Here is a 20,768-nt window from a genome sequence, read left to right on the forward strand (position 1 = left end):
ATGTCCTATAATGGAGGGCCTGTCATGGCCATGAAGGGGAAGAACTGTGTGGCTATCGCCACAGACAGATGCTTCAGGATCCAGGCCCAGATGGTGACCACGGACTTCCAGAAGATGTTGTTCATGGTTGACTGGCCATACACCGGGCTAGCTGGGCTTGCCACAGACGTCCAGACAGTTGCCCAGTGCCTGAAGTTCCAGCTGAACCTGTATGAGTTGAAGAAAGGTTGGCAGACCAAACCTTATACTCTCATGAGCATAATGGCCAACCTCTTGTATGAGAAACAGTTTGGCCCCTACTATACTGAGCCAGTCATTTCTGGGTTGGACCCAAAGAGCTTTAAGCCCTTCATTTGCTCTCTCAATCTCATCGGCTGCCCCATGGCAACTGATGACTTTGTGGTCAGTGGCACCTGCGCCAAACAAATGTACAGAATGTGCAAGTCCCTCTGGGAGCCCAGCATGGATCCAGAATACCTGTTTGGAAGCATCTCGGCCAGGCGCAGTGGCTCACCCCTGTAATCCCAGCACTTCCGGAGGCTGAGGCGGGCAGATCACGAGATCAGGAGATCGGGGCCATGGTGAAACCCCATCTCTACTAACAATACAAAAAATCAGCCGGGCGCAGTGGCGGGTGCCTGTAGTCCCAGCTACTTGGGAGGCTGAGGCAGGAGAATGGTGTGAACCCAGGAGGCAGAGCTTACAGTGAGGGATCGCGCCACTGCACTCCAGCCTGGGCGACAGAGCAAAACTCCCTCTCAAAAAAAAGAAAAAAAAAGCATCTCTCAAGCCATGCTGAATGCGGTTGACCGGGTTGCAGTGTCAGGCGTGGAGTTGTTGTCCACATCATTGAAAAGGACAAAATCACCACTAGGATTGAAGGCCTGAATGGACTAACCCTGTTCCCAGAGCCCACTTTTTTTTTTTTTAATAAAATATCCTTAAAAAAAAAAAAGTTAAAAATCTGACCTAAAATATTCTATAAGTTGGAAATTTTCATTTTTTATAAGTCATACCTGCAGGGATCCTTTTGAAGCACTTTCTACCTATCAAACTACTAATAGTAGGTATTATTTTTGTTCTCAAAGAAAAGTGAAAAACTTTATGAAATTGGTTTGACTAGAATCTTTTCACACTATTTTTTTTGCGGGAGTGGGGGATGGAGTCTTGCTCTCGCTCTGTCACCCAGGCTGGAGTGCAGTGGCATGATCTCAGCTCACTGCAACCTCCACCTCCTGGGTTCAAGAGATTCTCCTGCCTCAGCCTCCCAAGTAGCTGGGATTACAAGCACACCACCACACCCTGCTGATTTTTGTATTTTTAGTAGACAAGGTTTCACCATGTTGGCCAGGCTGGAGGCTGGTCTCGAGCTCCTGACCTCCAGTGATCCAACTGCCTCCCAAAGTGTTAGGATTACAGGCATGAGCCACTGTGCCCAGTCTCTATCCTTTTTTTTTTTTTGGATACAGCATCTCACTCTGTCACCCAGGCTGGAGTGCAGTGGCGTGACCTTGGCTCACTGCAACCTCTGCCTCCCATTTCAAGTGATTCTCCTGCCTCAGCCTCCTGAGTAGTAGCTGGGATTACAGGCATGCACCACAACACCCGGCTAATTTTTGTAATTTTTGTAGAGACAGGGTTTTACCATGTTGGCCGCGCTGGTCTTGAACTCCTAGCCTCAAGTGATCTGCCCGCCTTGCCCTTCCAAAGCGCTGAGATTACAGGCATAAGCCACCGCGCCCCCTTTTTTATCACCTTTCTAAAATAAATTTCATGAGTGGACCCATAATTTTGTGACACAATAGATGGAGAACATTAAGAGAAAGATAACAGGTGAGAAGAGAAGATAGTAGAATGTTTGAAATAATGTACATGAAGGGGAGTATATAGTGCTATGCACAGAAGGATGCTTGCTAAATGATATCAGATAATTCAGAGACTTTTTTTATTAAATGTGTAAAAAGCAGTTCTCATGTTACAAGCTCAAAATCAGACGAATGTATGAGGGTATATAATTGGTATATTTATAAACTGTATCACCCAAAAACTCAATGAGGACACAATCTACATTACATTCAATATTTGCATATTTACATGATATATACTGCAAAGTAAATACAAAATGAACTCCCATCATTTTAGTTCAGAACACAGGTGATATAATTTGAAAACAAAAGCAATTTTTTCAACAAAAAACAGAAGTCTCCCAAGTACCAATTCACTATTTTGTGGAAAAATACAAGACTAATTATGAGTTCCATTCCAGTTTAGTCAGTAAGATACCTTGTTTGTTTGTTTGTCTGGGTTTTAGAAACAGGGTCTCTCTCTGTCATCCGGGCTGAAGTTCAGTGGTGCGATCAGAGTTCACTGCAGCCTTGAACTCCTGGGCTCAAAGAATCTTCCCACCTCAGCCTCCCAAAGCACTGGGATTACAGGTGTGAGCCATCGCACTCAGTCTAGTAAGATATGTTTTTGTTACTGAAATACAGCTAAAGTTTTGGATTTTAATCACCAAAATAACAGTACTTCTGGTTTACAATTGACTTTAAAATAGAGGATACTAATATATATTCATTTTCACTTTTTAAAAAATCTTCAAAACTTAAATACAATTCTGAAAGTATTTGTGCCTTGCCATTTGTTCAATAAATATGATTTGTTTTTAAATACATCACAAAAGTTCAATTAACTAACCAGAATTCTATATCTATAGCCTGTCTACTGGGGTTCAGTCTTAAGTCTGACTATCAAAAGCAGCAGCTCAGAATTTATTTCATAAAATTAATCCCAAGAGTTACTGGGTAGCTTTTAAAGTATCTCATTGCTTATAACACAACTCACTAGATAGATAGTCTATACTAGTGACTCCTGACATCAAAATTATCTGGGGAACTTTTAAAAAAATACATGGGATCCACACCATAACTACACAAAGAATCGAGAATGTCTGTATTTTTTTTAACGTTCCCAGGTGATAATGCCATGCAGCCTAGTGTGGGAAACCCCGACCTACCACTAAGCCTGTGGTTCTCAACTTTTCAGGTGCACTGGAATCACTGAGGGAAACTTTAAACACAAAAAGCAAAGCAAAACACAGAAAAGAGCTGTGCTTCAGTAGATGGAGAGTCATGTGCAGGAATCAGCATTTTAAACAACCACGCAGTTGGTCCCAAATGACTCAGAAACACTGTACCACCTTTGTCAGATATCATATTATAATGAGTACATTCAGCAATTAGGTGACATTGTCCACAAGCCCCAATGAATCCTGCCCTAGGCAGTTTTAGCAAGTGTTTGAGGGCAACACTCAGCCTTTTCAAGTAAAATATATTTATATTCTTAAATATTAGGTCAAAGTCAACTGAATTCTGAGACCATCATTCATTAAAGGAGGCAAATGCTCTTTCCAACAATTTAAACCTTTAAACAAACCAGTTCTTAGCCCTCAACTTAAACCTAATGCTTTCTCCATCATTAGTCTGATATATGTGATCAGAGGTAGTGATTCCATCTTACCAAAAATGTATTGTGGACTATAAAAGATACACATTCATACATCTTCACAGGCTCTGTACAGTCCCTATGTAATGGAGATTGGAGACCACTTGGATATTAAATAATAGTGTGAAACAGTAAACAATACACTCTTGATTTTAAACAATGAAACCTCATAATATTTCCCTCAAACAATAAGTTCTTACATACAATATACAAAAAAAAATTCTAGAAAACACTAAACGTATCATGCTGCCTCTTTTGTGAAGTTATTTACTAGTTTTTCACCATCCCTGTAATTATCTATAAAGTCAGTAGTTGGTGTACATCATTCCACTTCAAGAAATTTTCTGGCTTTTTTTTTTTTTGAGGCAGAGTCTTGCCCTGTCACCAAGGCTGGAGTGCAGTGGCGCATCTTGGCTCACTGCAACCTCTGCCTCCCGGGTTCAAGCGATTCTCCTGCCTCAGCCTCCTAAGTAGCTGGGACTACAGGTGCCCGCCACCACACCCAGCCAATTTTTGTATTTCTCGTAGAGACGGTGTTTTACCATGTTGGCCAGGATGGTCTCAATCTTTTGACCTCGTGATCCGCCCACCTTGGCCTCCCAAAGTGCTGGGATCACAGGCGTCAGCCACCACGCCCGGCCTCACTTCAAGAATTTTTTTTTTTTTTTTTTTTTTGAGACGGAGTCTCACTCTGTCGCCCAGGCTAAAGTGCAGTGGCCGGATCTCAGCTCACTGCAAGCTCCGCCTCCCGGGTTTACGCCATTCTCCTGCCTCAGCCTCCTGAGTAGGTGGGACTACAGGCGCCCGCCACCTCGCCCGGCTAGTTTTTTTGTATTTTTTAGTAGAGATGGGGTTTCACCGGGTTAGCCAGGATGGTCTCGATCTCCTGACCTCGTGATCCGCCCGTCTCGGCCTCCCAAAGTGCTGGGATTACAGGCTTGAGCCACCGCGCCCAGCCAAGAATTTTTTACAAGCACAGAAACTATATCTCAGTGTATGATAACTGTTATTATAATACTATATTATATGATAAATATACAAGCTCATTTGAGTGTGTGATAGCTCCACCACCTCCACCAAGCTTTAGGAATAGATATAATCTACTCTGAACCCAAAAGCTGCAGAAAGCAGTGACAACGACACTAAGAAGCAGGGAGAGTATATGGTTAGTAGAATCTATCTGGCATCTTGCTCACCTGAACTACACCTAAAGTGCTGTTATTTCTCGTGCATGCACTTCTCCACTATGTTCTTCACAAACGCTCATCTCTTCTCCATAAGCCACCATGGCCAGTCCACAAACCAAACTATTTTTAATGTTCAACAGAAAAGAAAGGTAGCAACAAGTTCCTTATTTTTGTTAATTCCTTGTTTCTTATAATAAAGAGTATCACTTCCTCTCACCAAAAAGCTATAGAGCTTCTGATGAAATTCAACTGTTCAAAAGGCTCACTCACCTCTTTTCCAGGGGTAGGTGTGATTAAACAGCTGGCATTTCTTCTTAACTAAGCAATGAAAAGGCAATTACTAAAAAATCAGCATTGTATTACCAGAAAGGCAAGTCATTTCATAAAATAAGAACTGGAGAGTTTTAAATCTGTATTCATCAAGAAGCTAAAAAATTCATACTAATTTTTAACCACTTAGAGTTTTGACTCACAATAATCAAACCATTTTCCGGTTTATAAATAATTCAAGATCAAAATAATAAATTTTAAAATTAAACAAAATTTGAAAAACTTACATATAAATATCAAAAACCAAGCAACATGACGTCTGCTACTTGGAAAAAAGGCATGGAGACACAGTAATACCGGAATAAGGATTTCAACATATGACATAATGGCATAAGGCACTACCTCAACTTCAGTCTACATTAAGTCATCATAACGCAAATATGGGACAGGAGAAGAAAACACACAAACACAACTTTTCACGTCCTTTTGGCTGGTCTGGCAGTTAACTGCTTTTCTCTTTCAAACTCCTTCTCTCGTTGCTGCTCCCTTTCCAACTCTTCTTTTTGCCTCTTCTGCTGCAGTTTAAGGGCTCTTTTCTGTGTTAAAAAAAAAATTAAAATCCAAGAGAGCAATCAGGGGTTACAGGTATGGTCTAATTTGAAAATAATAGTGCTCTGCTTTGAGGTAATTCATTCACACTAATAAATTTCATCTTGGACATTTAAATTTGGGATAATTTAAGGTCCTTCTGATTCAAAAAAAATTTGTTGCTCTAAGCTGTTATTAAATGAGAACTGTAGTGCATATCCAGAGAATCTAAGCCTATCAACCCAGCTATTAGTAAAAAAGCTCAGTGTGCAGTTCAAAAAAAATGACATTTTTTAGGCTGCATGCGGTGGCTCATGTCTATAATCCTAGAACTTAGGGAGGTCGAGGCCAGGGGAGCTTGAGCTCAGGAGTTTAAGACCAGCCTCAGCAACATAGTGAGACCCTGTCTCTAATATTTCATAAACAATGACATTTTTTAAAAGAAAACAATGTACCATGAATTAATTATGCTATTGTAAATGAGGGTATAAAAGTCAAAATAAGAATACTGGCTGGGCCAGGCGCGGTGGCTCAAGCCTGTGATCCTAGCACTTTGGGAGGCCGAGACGGGCGGATCACGAGGTCAGGAGATCGAGACCATCCTGGCTAACCCGGTGAAACACCGTCTCTACTAAAAAATACGGAAAACTGGCAGGGCGAGGGGGCGGGCGCCTGTAGTGCCAGCTACTCAGGAGGCTGAGGCAGGAGAATGGCGTGAACCCGAAGGGCGGAGCTTGCAGTGAGCTGAGATCTGGCCACTGCACTCCAGTTTGGGCAACAGAGCGAGACTCCGTCTCAAAAAAAATAAAAATAAAAATAAAAGAATACTGGCTGGACACAGTGGCTCACGCCTATAATCCCAGCACTTTGGGAGGCCAAGGCGGGCGTTACCACCTGAGGTCAGGAGTTTGAGAACAGCCTGGCCAACATGATGAAACCACGTCTCTACTAAAAATACAAAAATTAGGTCGGTGTGGTGGCGGGCGCCTGTAATCCCAGCTACTTCGGGGGCTGAGGCAGGAGAATCACTTGAACCCAGGAGGCAGAGGTTGCAGTGAGCCGAGATCGCACCATTGCACTCCGGCCTGGGCGGCAAGAGCAAAATTCTGCCTCAAAAAAAAAAAAAAAAAAAAAAAAAACACAACAATTAAACCTCTACTTTTGTAAAGAATGTGAAAGAATTTTCAACTCACTTTTAACTTTGATGTTTTTTCATGAAGCATCAGCATCTCTTTTCTTATATTCACCAACTTGGCATGATAGTGTTTAGCCTCAGCAAACTTAACGTGGAAAAATAAATGAAAAGTCAAGTTAAAATAGACTAAAATATCAAAATGAATAAATAAGTCAACATATAAATGACAGTTCGTGCTTCCTAAATTGGTCAAAATTTTTACAACCTTATCTCAACATTTTAATTCCAAAATAAAGATTTCCTTATATCATTAGTAGGATTTGAAAGACATTTGATTTAGTTCAGATAGACAAAAGTATTACTAAATATAAAACAGACATATTAAGATGGGAATAGACAAGATTTTGCTTTAAAAACATGTAATTATAAAATTTCAGGTAAGACTATCAACAACGCTATCAGTTTCATTGAAGAGAAGTAAAGCATTCTCTCTGCCTTTACAAGAGAGAGACTGAGCCAGAGCACATGAAATAGTTTAAGTGAAGTGTCTGCCCATATGGAAAACCCAAGCTGTGGCCACAGAGCCCTGAACAGAGAAGACTGTGGACAAGTTTAATCCTATTCCTTGGGCTCTTTTAGTCAGATTAAGCAGAATGATCTCTGTGAGGACACTTTCATTCTCGAGGAATTGTAAGTACAGACTTTACAACTCAGCCAACCTGCATAATCTAAAATGAAGTCTTATGTCAGGAGAAGATGGGAGGATAATGCAAGCCTAGAGATGTCACAGAGAAGGAGAAAAGCACCCTATTTTCAGACAAGGTTACAGAAAGAGAAGAAATGAAGGAAATGTCAGTAGAGAGATTCACAGCCTTAATGTAGCTGCAAGTAAAGTCACTGTCTGATTATCTCAGAAGTTACAGTCCCTTTTTACATATCCTGGGCCTTCCAGTTTTCAGTTCCCAGATGATAATAAAAACTACTCTTGACTAAGAGAAGAAAAAAGAGGAAGACTCCATCCTGCCCCTTCAGACCAAAGCAACAGTATTACATCTGCTTGGTTAATTCATTCAACATTCATTCATTCAACAAATATTCCTTCTGTTGCAACAGGATCTCAGTGGGGAACACAAAAGTAGGTCAGTGTGGCCTTGCCCACCTCCCTCACAAGAAACCAGGAACTACCGGGCAGATGACTCTGTATTTACTTCCGCAGGCCTCTGTCTAATGCCAGAGAATATGAATTTTGTTTTTAATTGTTATAAATGGAAAACATTAGTAAACCATCTTTGTCCAAAGAAAAGTCCATTTTTTGAGGTATGCATGAATGGCTACAGTCATGCAAACCCAGCTTCTTTTCTTCTTAATAGAGATGGGGTCTTGCTATGTTGGCCGGGTTGGTCCTAAACACCAGGCCTCAAGCCACCCTCCTACTTCAGCCTCCCAAAGTGCTGGGATTACAGTCATAAGTCACCATGCCCTGCCCACAAACGAAACTATTTTTAATGTTCATCAGAAAATAAAGGTAGCAACAAGTTCCCTTTTTGTTAATTCCTTGTTTCTTATAATAAAGAGTATCACTTCCTCTCATCAAAAAGCTATAGAACTTCTGATGAAATTTAACTGTTCAACTATTTATATTGAAAGCTATAATTGATCGTTCTCAAAGTGGCCACTTCAGCCTATGGCATTAATTTATTATAGCATTATGAATATGCCATATAATTAAATAAAATGCTAATTTAAGAAACCATGTAATTGGTAAAGAGAAATACACTTTCTTTAAAGAAAAAAAAATGGTACCCCAAAGGTTCTTTACTTTCAGTTAGTTTTGTTTTTTGTTTTTTTTTTTTGAAACAGGGTCTCCCTTTGTCACCCAGGCTGGAGTACAGTGGCACAATCACAGCTCACTTGTGGCCTCGACCTCCTAGGCTCAAGCAATCCTTCTACCTCAGCTCCTGGAATAGCTGAGACTACAGGCATTTGCCACCATACCGGGCTATTTTTTTAAATTACTTTTTGTAGAGATGAGTTCTCACTATGTTGCCCAGGCTGGTCTTGAACTGCTGGGCTCAAGCAATCCTCCAGCCTCAGCCTCCCAGAGTGCTGGGATTACAGGCATGAGCCGTTGTGCCCAGTCTCAGTCCTCTTTTCTAAGTCTTCAATTATGAGCAGGTCTATTCCAAATGCACAAATAAGTTCAACTTCTACAAATTACTACAATTTCTAAATTACTACAACTACTAAATTTCGTAGTTGAATTACTACAAATTCAACATTTGAAAGATAACAATTCAACACAATAGAAGTTCAATCAAGGTTTCTTGTTAAAAAGACAAATTCTAAACTTAAAATCTAGCTATTGCTAAGATGTCATTAAGTTACATCAACTAAATCATACTTACCAAAGCATTAATATCCAACATAGAATGACATTCTTTAAATTTTGAAATCTCTTGTTCCAGTGTGTCTAACAATACAACTTGGTTCTGTCTGAAACAAAAACACACAGCCAAGACAAACTCTACATATTTAAAATACTGGCCCATTAAAAGGAATCATATTCATCTTGGTTAATCGTAACAGAAATTAAGTAGGAAACGTATTAACTCTCCAAGGTTTATTTAATATAGAATAGGATTTTTCAAAATAATATTCTAAAGCCACATTCTGATAACTTTTTGTGTCTTTTATTCTTGCTTCAATTTCTAATAACTAAAATAATCCAATCATTTAAAAGTATTTTATTACCTGTTACTTTTAACAACTCTCTGTATTATTCCAAAAAAGAAGTTTTTTGTAGTATTTTGCCCAAGAAATTCAATGTTTTGTATATCTTAAAACTGCAACATTCCCATAAAGGAAATGAGGAACAATGGTTTTCAGATTAGAGTTGAGAAAGATGCAGTATCAAGGGATAGTAAGTCAAAAAGGATAATTAAGCAGCAAGATGAAAAAAGCATAGGACTGGAAATCATAGCTTTCCCCAGCCAACAGCCAGTTATGTGATCTCAGAAATTCAGTTTATTTCTCTGGCCTAAATCTCCTCTTTTACAAAGTGAGAAGGTCAGACCAGATAATTTCTAATGTTTCTCTTTAAAATTAGGATTCAAAACTCATTGAGGAAGAGAAGCCAACTTCCTTGATATTTCTTTCCACATCAATCAATGTTAGGATCACAGGAATAAGTGACATTAAAAGGGTCACCTACCTGAATATTTTAAAGAATGCTACAAAGAAAAATATGATGTGATTTGCTTGTAAAACTGTGCTATCTAGAGAATAATGATAAAAAAAGAAATAGCAACGAAGAGGCTGACGGCAATTACAACATCTCTACTATCCAGCACTGAGTCTGGCATAAATTTGTCTCTTGGCCAGACACAATGGTTCATGCCTATAATCCCAGCATTTTGGGAGGCCAAGGAAGGAGGATTGCTTGAAGCCAGGAATTTGAGACCAGCACGGACAACAAAGTGAGACCCTCTACAAAAACTAAAAAAAAAAAAAAAAAATTAGCTGGGTGTGGTGGCACACACCTGTGGTCCGAGCTACTTGGGAGGCTGAGGCAGAAGGATTGCTTGAACCCAGGAGTTAGAAGCTGCAGTGAGTTATAATCACACCACTGTACTACAGCCCATGTGACAGAGTGAGACCCCATCTCTACAAATATAAATAAATAAATAAATAAATAAATAAATAAATAACTTTGTCCCTCCAGCTTGGACTAGAGATCACAGAAAGTGAAATACAGAATGGATGAGAGGAAAACCCAGCAAGTCAACCATCCGAGATAAGCAGAACAGCAAAAATAGGCTGTTAGAACTAGAAAACAATAGAAGGGGGAAAACAAAAAAATCAATGAAACGAAAAGATTGTTCTTTAAAAGATCAATAAAATTGATAAACCTCTAGTGAGACAATCGAGAAAAAAAAGACCCAAAGTATTAGTATTATTCATGAAAGAGCAATAATCACCACTGATCCCAAGACATTAAAAGGATAACAAATGAATACTTTCAACAATTCGGTGCTCATAAACGTGATAATGTGGATGGAATGGACTAATTCTTTGAAAGATACAAACTACCAAAACTTATACAAGGAGAAACAGAAAGTTTATATAGGCCTATATTTATCAGACAAATTCAATCAGTAAGTAGTAACCTTCCAAAAAAGACAGTGCCAGGACCAAATGGCTTCACTGGTAATTTTTACCAAACATTTAAGGAAGAAATGATACCAATTCCCCACAGTCTCTTCCAGAAAATACATCAGCCCTCCTTTATCTGCAGTTTTGCTTTCTTCAGTTTGAAGAGGGGTCTCACAATTCCTATTCAACATCATACGTTAAGTCCAAACTAATACAGTAAGACGAGAAAAAGAAATAAAAGATATACAAACTGAGAAGAAAGAAATAATACTGTCTTTGTTCCCAGATGATTTCCTAGTGGGAATTCCCAAAGATTCAACAAGAAACCTCCTGAAACTAATATGCAAGTATAGTAAGATTTCAGGATACAAGGTTAATATACAGAAGTCAATTTCTTTCCTGTGTACCAGCAATTAATTTGAAATTTAAAAACAATACCATTTATAGTAGTTCTGCATCCCCAGTGAAATACTGTGGTACAAATATAACAAAATATGTGCAGGATCTAAATGTAAAAATTATAAAACTCTAACGAAAAATATCAAAGAAAATCTAAATAATAGAGAGACATTCCAAGTACATAGATTAAAAGACTCAACTGTTGTTGTTCAGATAGGGTCTGACTCTGTCATCCAGGCTGGACTGCAGTGGCATGATCATCACTCACGGCAGCCTAGAACTCCTGGTTCAAGGGATCCTCTGCCTCAGCCTCCCAAGTAGCTATCACTACAGGTGTACACCACCATGCCAGGTTGACTTTTTAAATATTTTTGTAGAGACAGGGTCTCATTACATTACCCAGGCTGGTCTCCAACTCCTGGCCTCAAGAGATCCTTCTGCCCCAGGCTCCCAAAGTGCTTGGATTACCAGTGTCAACCACCACGCCCAGCCCATCAATATTTTTTAAGATGTAAATTCTTCTCAACTTGATCTAAGGATTCAATGCAATGCCAATCAAAATCCCAGCAAGTTATTGTATAGATATCAACAAACTGTTTGAAAGTTCATATGGAAAGGCAAAGACATAGAAAAGCCAATACAATATTGAAGAACAAAACTGGAAGACTCACAGTACCCAATTTCAATACTTACTATAAAGCTACAGAAATCTGGCCAGGCACAGTGACTCACTCCTGTAATCCCAGCACTTTGGGAGCCCAAGGCAGGTGATCACCTGAGGTCAGGAGTTCAAGATCAGCCTGGCCAACACGGTGAAACCCCATCTCTACGAAAAATACAAAAATTAGCCCAGTGTGGTGGCACACACCTGTCACTCCTGCTACTTGGGAGGCTGAGGTGCAAGAATCAACCTCCCAGAGGCAGAGGTTGCAGTGAGCTGAGATTGTGCCACTGCATTTCAGCCCAGGCAACAGAGTGAGACCCTGTCTCAAAAAAAAAATAAAATAAAATAACAACAAAAAGCTACAGAAATCAAGACAGCATGGTACTGGCAAAAGAACAAACATATTGATCAATGGAACAGAACAGAAAACCCTTAAATAAATCTACACAGAAACAATCAACTTCTCTTTGACAAAGTTGCAAAGGCAATGCAGTGGAGAAAGGATAGTCTTTTCAACAAATAGTGGCTGGGTACAGTGGCTCATACTTGTAATCCCAGCACTTTGGGAGGCCAAGGCAGGAGGATCACTTGAGCCTAGGAATTCAAGACCAGCCAGGGCAACATGGTGAAACCTTGTCTCTACAAAAAATACAAAAATTGGCCAGGTGTGGTGCTGTGCGCCTGTAGTCCCAGCTGAGATGGGAGGATCACTGAGCCAGGAAATCAAGGCTGCAGTGAGCTGAGGCTGTGCCACTGCACTCCAGCCTGGGCAACACAGTGAGACCCTGTCTCAAACAACAACAACAACAAATGGTGCTGAAGCAACTGGCTATCCATGCGCAAAGAAATGAATCTATTAATAAACACAGACCTTACAGCCTCCATAAAAACTCAAAATAGGCTGGGCGCAGTGGTTCACGCCTGCAATCCCAACACTTTGGGAGGCCGAGGCGGGCGGATCACCTGAGGTCTGAGACCAGCCTGACCAACATGGAGAAATCCCATCTCCACTAAAAGTACAAAAAGTAGACAGGCGTGGTGGCGCACGCCTGTAATCCCAGCAGCTCAGGAGGCTGAGGCAGGAGAATCGCTTGAACCCAGGATGCGCATGTTGCGGTGAGATGAGATCGCGCTATTGTACTACAGCCTGGGCAACAAGAGCGAAACTCCGTCTCAAAACAAAAAAAAAAAACTAACTCAAAATAAATCACAGGTCTAAATGTAAAATGCAAAACTAGAACTTCTAGAAGAAAACACAGGAGAAAATCTAGGTGACCTTGGTTTGGTGATGAGTTTTTAGATACAATACCAAAAGCACAATTCATAAAAGAAAAAACTGATTTAATTTTTTCTTATTTATTAAATAAATTTATTAAAATTAAAAACTCCTGCTCTGCCAAAGACACTGTAAAGAGAGTAATAAGACAAACCACAGTCTCGGAGAAAATATTTGCAAAACTCATAAAAGGACTCATATCAAAAATATACAAAGAACTCTTAAAACTCAACGATAAGAAAAATAATCCAATTTTAAAATAAGCAAAAGATCTGAACAGACATCTGTTATCTAACAAATAATTTGTCTGATCTTTGTCCCAGGTTTCTGGCACAGAGCTTCTAAAATCCTTGGAATTTTCCAAGTGACAGAAGTGTCTTTGTTATCCATGAGCTCCCTGGATCACACGTGAGTTTACACTAATAAAGTGACTCATGATGGGCCCCTAGAGCTTCGAGATGGGAGACTAATGAAAAATAACAAAGAACATCTAAATAATAGAGACATTCCAAGTACATAGATTAAAAGACTGAATTTTTGTTGTGGAGATACGGTCTCACTCCGTCACCCAGGCTAGGGAGCAGTGGCGTGACCACAGTTCACTGCAGGCTCGAACGCCAAGCTGCTGAACACACTGATGTGCTGGCAGCAGGGGTTTCCTCTCACTGGGAGAGGAAACAGAAGTTTTGTGTTCAGGAACCTCCCAGGCAGTACCCTGTGTCTCTCTTCATTGGCTAGTCCTGATCTGTACCCTTTATAATAAAACTGTAATTTTAAGTATAGTGCTTTCCTGACCCGTAAGTCTGGCCACTCTCAAAGAAGGTTCCAGAGAATGTGGCTGGGCACAGTGGCTCACACCTGTAATCCTAGCACTTTGGGAGGCCAAGGTGGGCAGATCAGTTGAGGTCGGGAGTTCAAAACCAGCCTGGCCAACATGGTGAAACCCGTCTCTACTAAAAATACAAAAAAAAATAGCTGGGTGCGATGGTGTGCCACTTGTAATCCCATCTACTTGGGAGGCTGAGGCAAGAGAATCTCTTGAACCCAGGAGGCGGAGGTTGCAGTGAGCCGAGATCCTTTCATATGCATTTAGCACCTTAACACCAAGGATTATAACATTACTTATAATTATAAAATTAGCACAGTTATTATTCCTCTCCTTTTGCCCTAATAAAGGCCTCTTAAGTAAGTTTTCAAAGGGTAGGTCTCAGAGCAGCAGCAGTTCGTGGCCAGTGTAAAGATGACCACCACAGAAAGAAATGACAGGCCAGCCTGGGCTATCCAGAGAGGCTCTGACCCAGGAGGAGGCAGAAGCTGAGTCTGTTGTCTGTGGATGGGAGCTGATAAAGCCTGAGTATATGTTTTTGTATACTGATCCCACTCTATGGGTTCTGTTCTATCTTATCCGTTTTCTTAACATAACCTCCAATCTTTTTTTTTTCTTTTTTTTTTTGTGAGACGGAGTCTCGCTCTGTTGCCCAGGCTGGAGTACAGTGGCATGATCTCGGCTCACTGCAAGCTCCCCATCGCGGGTTCACAACATTCTCTGCCTCAGCCTCCCGAGCAGCTGGGACTAGAGGCGCCCGTCAACACGCCCAGCTAATTTTTTGTATTTTTAGTAGAGACAGAGTCTCACTGTGTTAGCCAGGATGGTCTCAATCTCCTTACTTCGTGATCCACCCGCCTTGATCTCCCAAAGTGCTGGGATTACAGACATGAGCCACCACGCCCGGCCCCATCTTTACTTACTAGTAAAGTTATCTACTGGGAATGAAACAGATCATCTCAGGAAAGATACTTACAGATCTCTGGCAACTCATTTGAACTAGCAACTGAAAACAAGTGTGACTTTTATGGAGGCAGTTTTTCAACTCTACTCGGAAACAGGTATATATCCACCTGAACAATCCCCAACAGGTAATACTTTAATAAAATAATGATAAAACACCAAACCTAATCACAGAGGCTAGGTAAGATTTAGGAGGACTTCTTAGAAGAGATCAAACACCCTAGGAGTATTCATTTCACTTTTTACATTTAGAATACTACGTACTCCTCTATTCCCATCTGCTATCAATAAAGATATAGACATACTCAATTATAATTCCATGTTAAAAAATATTATGTCTTAACACAGTATACAACTATACAAATTATGACTATGCCACAGAGGAAATTAGTGTATATCTGGTTTTTTATTAGCTTACGTGAGTTCCTGGAGGGCTTGTTTTGATCTCTGCAGATTTGGCAAATAATGAGAAAGCAATCCTTCTGCCAGTTGCTCCACAGCTTTGTCTTCTACAGTCAAGTCCTCTATTAACCCTTCATCTGGAGAAGTGTCACTTAAACCTGTCCCCAGCAAAAATCAAATTTAGGAACCTTTTATTTATTTTATTTATTTATTTATTTATTTATTTATTTTTTAGGCTAGTCAACTGAAGCAGTGGGATTAGAGAAGGAACAAAGAAATCTGTAACTGGTTGTGATCAATTAGTTGTAAACACCACTGCACTCTGACCAGTCGGAACCTTTCAAATTGACACAGCTAATAAAAGGAGGCTGGGGAGTAGCAGGTAGAAAGGAAGCCCACAAATGGGGTTGAGAGCACACACACACACACTCCCAACCACAGGTATCCTTCTTTTCTTTTTAAACTTTTATCTCTGAGCTTCCTCTAAAAAATGAGTTATGAATGCTCAAAAAATGTTTTTAAGTTACTACTATAAGGTAAAGCCTATGATAAATGAACATTTACACAAAATTCTGTATCTTTATATATTTTTCAGGGCAGAGGACTTATAGTTGTCACAGGATTATCAAAGGAGTCTGAAGGCCAGGAGCAGTGGCTCACACCTGTAATCCTAGCACTTTGGGAGGCCAAGGGAGGAGAATTGCTTGAGCCCAGAATGGCTGGGCATGGTGGCGCACACCTGTGGTCCCAGCTATTCAGGAGGCTGAGGTGGGAGGGTAACTTGAGCCCAGAAGTTCATAGCTACAGCGAGCTATGATCATACCACTGCACTCCAGCCTGGGCAACAGAGTGAGACCCTGTCTCAAAAAAATAAATAAATATAAAAATAAAAATAAAATAAAGGAGACTGAGGCCAAAACTTGGGTAACAGTCACTGAACTAAAGCATTCTTGCTTTCAAAAGCATGAAAAAATTATATAAACAGAAATGCAATGCCTAAAAAAAGTATGTTTTCAATTCTGTGGAAACAAAACTATAGGTCAACATTGATTTTGCATATAGTTTGATGTGTTATTTACATGTAAAAGGGGGGTTGTTGTGTTATTTGTTAGGGAGGAAAAGAGGGATTTTCTAAGAATTTCTTCTCTCTTAAGATTCGGCACCTTAATTTACCCTAGAAAATAGTGTATCATCATAGTCTTGTGTATAAATCTAGACCTGATGCTGGGATCAGTGCCTCATCACTTTCCTTTGAATAATAAAAGTGTAAGCATTGTGCCAGGTATTCAAAAACATCTAAGATGAATAACTATCAATCACCATTCCTACCAAGAAAAATACAATTTCTAAATAGGGTTTAATGGTTTGTAAGATGGAATCACTGATTTATAATCAGAGAAAAAAAAGTAAGATAGTCACTTTACTAAAATTATACACTAAAATTATGATTAATATTAAACTCTGAAACATCTCTCTTCAATTATAGTCTAGTAACCATCAGTAACATCAAATTAGATCACTCTACAGAATACAGTTATCACGACACATTACTTGTGACACATTTCTAAGTATAATTTGTACCACAGATTTAAATTTTGGCAAAACTGAGAAAAACCGGCTCGGCACAGTGGCTCACGCCTGTGATCCCAGCACTTTGGGAGGCTGAGGTGGGCGGATCACTTGAGGTCAGGAGTTTGAGACCAGCCTGGCCAACATGGTGAAACTCCATCTCTACTAAAAATACAAAAATTTCCCGGGCATACTGTTGTATGCCTGTAATCTCAGCTACTCGAGAGGCTAAGGCACAAGAATTGCTTGAACCTGGGAGGCAGAGGCTGCAGTGTGCCAAGATTGTGCCACTACACTCCAGCCTGCGTGACAGAGCAAGACTCTGCCTCAAAAAAAAAAAAAAAAAGATTGAGGAAAACAACATGCTATCATATTCAAAGTAAACTTTTTGAAAATCAAAATAAAATTATGTAATTTTTATTTTAACCCTAAGAAACACATGAACAAACATTGGACTTCTCAAAGTTGCAAGACAACGTTCAAATAGGTAAGAGCTAACTAGAAACTGAAGCACTCCACATATAAAATAAAAATACAAAAACCAACAAAAGAAAAAAATCTATATATATACATATATATAGAGAGAGTGAGAGAAAAGTGAAGCACTTAGGGATATTAATGTACCAACTGTATAGGAAGTGAATAAATTATATCCACCAATTATGCCATTGCTTAAGGCTTGATGACAATAACAATGCAATCAGCAACTTTAAGTATTAATAAATATAGAAAACAATTTTCAGGCCGGGCACGGTGGCTCACGCTTGTAATCCCAGCACTTTGGGAGGCCGAGGCAGGTGGATCACCTGAGGTCGAGAGTTCAAGACCAGCCTGACCAACATGGAGAAACCCCGTCTCTACTAAAAATACAAAATTAGCCGGGGTGGTGGCACATGCCTGTAATCCCAGCTACTTGGGAGGCTGAGGCAGGAGAATCGCTTGAACCTGGGAGGCGGAGGTTGCGGTGAGCCGAGATCGCGCCACTGCACTCCAGCTTGGGCAAAAAGAGTGAAACTCTGTCTCAAAAAAAAAAAAAAAAAGAAAACAATTTTCTTAATGTTTTATGAAAGGAACACCCCAAAAAAGGACATTTCAACTTTAAGGAATAACAACTAATTCACTTCACTTAAAATATATTCATACATTTTAACTCACAAACCCTCCTCCCACACCAATGTTCTGGTTAATGAGTCTCAGTTACTCATGTTTTTTGTTTGTTTGTTTTGTTTTCCTCTCTTTTACCCTCTGCTTCTAATGGTTAAGAAGCTACTCATGTTTTTATATATATTTAATTACTAAGTTCAAGGTGCTTTATTGTGGGAGAGTAAAGAAGAAGAAAGGAAGAGTCCTTACTCTATTCATACAAGAAAGGTTTGCTGAACATCTATATTATGTACCAGGTTGTGAGGCTACAACAATAAATAAGGCAAGTCCCCTTCCCTGGAAGGGCACAATACGACGAATCACAGAAATGAGAAGTGCCATTAGAGAAACAGAAAATGTTATGAAAATTCAGGGGAGAGCGACTTTCATTAGGGAAGTCTAAGAAAAATTCTAAAGGAAGTGTGGACATTGAGCTAAAGCTCAAAGAATGGATGGAGTTTTCATTTCTCTTTGTCTATTTGAGTGTTACTCACTGTAAAAACTTAAAACACTACAGACGGAGGCACAAACTGAAAAGTAAAAATACTCCTTCTTACTCCAGCAGGAGCTACTCTGGAGTTTCTCACAGAGCCTTCCAGAAATTGTCTTTGCATGCCTATGCATATATTGTTTTTTATCACAAACAAAATATTACTCATACCATTCTGCAACTTTTAAAACATGTATCGTATGTATCTTTCCATACCAACATATAGGGATCTACTACATTCTTTTTAACAGAACAGAATTCTACCATAGTTTGTTTAACCAGTCCCCCATAGATGGATTATTTAGGTTATTTTCACTTTTTGCTATTTCAAACAATGCTGCAGTGAGCTTCTCTGTTTATCTGTATATTTGTGTCACTTTCCGTAGTATAAATTCTTAGAAGTAGACTGTTGGGACAAAGAGTTTATGCATTTTTTAAATAGACATTGCCAAACTGCCCTCCTAAGAAACTGGCACCAATTTGCACTCCCACCAACAATCTGTGAGGACTGTTTCCAAATGGGGAAGAAATCTGTGGCAGGAGTGGAATGGATGCAATATGGGTAAAGAAGGCAGCATGAGGAAAGGCTGGAATACAATACAGGCTTCTTCTGGAGACGCATGGAGCATATGCAGCATAGCAATAGCGAGCTTATTTAAGACCATGTGGAAGGTCAGTAAGGGTCTCTAACTGCCAAGTTAACGGTTTGGAGCTTTGTTAATAAGTAGTGAGGAGCTATTTAAGGTTTCTGAGTACAGGAATGACATGACTGAAGCTTTATCTTGGGACAGTGATGTGATAGCAGTGGGACAGATGCGTTGAAAGAGTAAGACTGGAGGTGGACTAGCCTTTCAACGGCTGTTTTAAGGGTGAAATTACAAGGAGATGGAATTGTATAGGAGAATCCCTTAGAGGTGGAAGGAGAGAAAGGAAAAAGTCCAGAGCATTTTCAAAGTTTCAAGTCAGAGTAACCTACCACCATTAACAGGATGAGACACGTTTTCATTTATGTACATGCCTTACTGTGAGATTAGTGCAAAACAGCCACGTCAAGGTATCCAGCTAGCAGATGGAGAAGCACACAAGAGTAAACAGAGGCCCAAGTTTCAAATACATACAAGGAAGTCACATTTATAGAAGCGACTTATGAAAGTGTGAAGAGATCTTTGAGGAAAAGCATGAACAGGAAAGTGCTGAGAGCACTATTTGGGGGTAACCCCTATATTTCTGAAACAGGAGGTAAAACAAAAAGCATATACAAAGCCCTGCAGCCTTTCTCATCTAGGGCCTCATCTGAATCAGAGAACACAGAAAATGCTCTGAGTGACCATTTTCTCACTTCTCCCAAGGATGGTACATAAATAGTACCATTTTGGGTGCACAGCAAGTTAATTCATTCCATTCAATGGATGCCTTAGGGCATTAGAGCTTAAATCCCTCCTGGAACTCGGTCGAGAAGACTGCTGCAGGAATAGGGATGAAGCAATTATCACCAAGCTGACCACGCATTTCATGAGTGGTCAATATTATAGGATACGTCACCTCTCTGAATTATAAGCTGATCATCTTTCTGGTAAATCCATCCCCCACCATGCCGTATGAAAAATAACTAATGACGTATCGGAGTCAGAAACTCAGAATGGCTTCACCATCATCCGCCTCCAATTGCAGCCCAATACAAAGCTTGCCCTCGGGACTTCAGTTCTGCCCATTGCGCTGGGTAGAGGGCCCAGCGCGGTTCCCCATTTCTGCACTAGGGGCAGAGCCCGGGGGCCGTAGCTGCCAAAAACCGCCTACTCCCTCACGGTTTCTCCGGAGTCCTACCCATTCCGGTCCCGGCCCCTCACACCCAGCCCGGGCCGCGCTTCCCACCCGACAGTACGTACCAGGGGTCGGCTCCCCGGCCTCCAGGCAGTAGGGTGGCCGTGTCAGGGCCCCGTCCGGAGACGACGGCCCAGGGACACTCATGTCCCTCCAGCTGGGAACAGAGAGAAGGGGCAAACGTGTGGCCCGTCAGAAGCAAGGAGGCACCTAACGACTCCAGTGTCTGGCCGGACAGAAGAGATTGTCGCACCCGGAAGTGACGGAAGCTAAAAACTGCAGGCTTCGGTCACGCGCTCGAGAGTTGGCTCTGCCCCATGGCGTTGTGGGGACCCCGCGCTGATGTCGTCGTCTGGCCCCGGACGCAGTGCCAACGGACTCA

General features: G+C 40.5%; 1 protein-coding gene and 1 pseudogene across 2 annotated transcripts; one reads left to right on the forward strand and one right to left on the reverse strand.

Annotated features, from left to right (window-relative positions):
* Positions 1-522, forward strand: LOC105490948 (proteasome subunit beta type-3 pseudogene; annotated as a pseudogene).
* A 1,779-nt stretch (positions 523-2,301) lies between these two features.
* Positions 2,302-20,768, reverse strand: LOC105490953 (biogenesis of lysosomal organelles complex 1 subunit 6). Of its 2 annotated transcripts, XR_011606082.1 has the most exons (7): positions 20,452-20,768; positions 15,380-15,521; positions 9,087-9,174; positions 6,740-6,826; positions 5,432-5,554; positions 4,959-5,006; positions 2,302-2,456 (listed from the first exon to the last, which is right to left on the reverse strand). XR_011606082.1 is itself a non-coding variant. In XM_071066917.1 (6 exons), the coding sequence occupies exons 1-5, from the start codon at positions 20,531-20,533 to the stop codon at positions 5,435-5,437; spliced, it is 519 nt and encodes a 172-aa protein (XP_070923018.1). In that variant the 5' UTR covers positions 20,534-20,768; the 3' UTR covers positions 2,302-5,006; positions 5,432-5,434. The 2 variants fall into 2 exon arrangements, 1 of the variants encoding a protein (XP_070923018.1); XM_071066917.1 differs by having other exon boundaries at positions 2,302-5,006.

This window comes from Macaca nemestrina, chromosome 7, assembly GCF_043159975.1.
Source record: "Macaca nemestrina isolate mMacNem1 chromosome 7, mMacNem.hap1, whole genome shotgun sequence".
In the NCBI taxonomy this organism is placed as follows: Eukaryota; Metazoa; Chordata; class Mammalia; order Primates; family Cercopithecidae; genus Macaca; species Macaca nemestrina.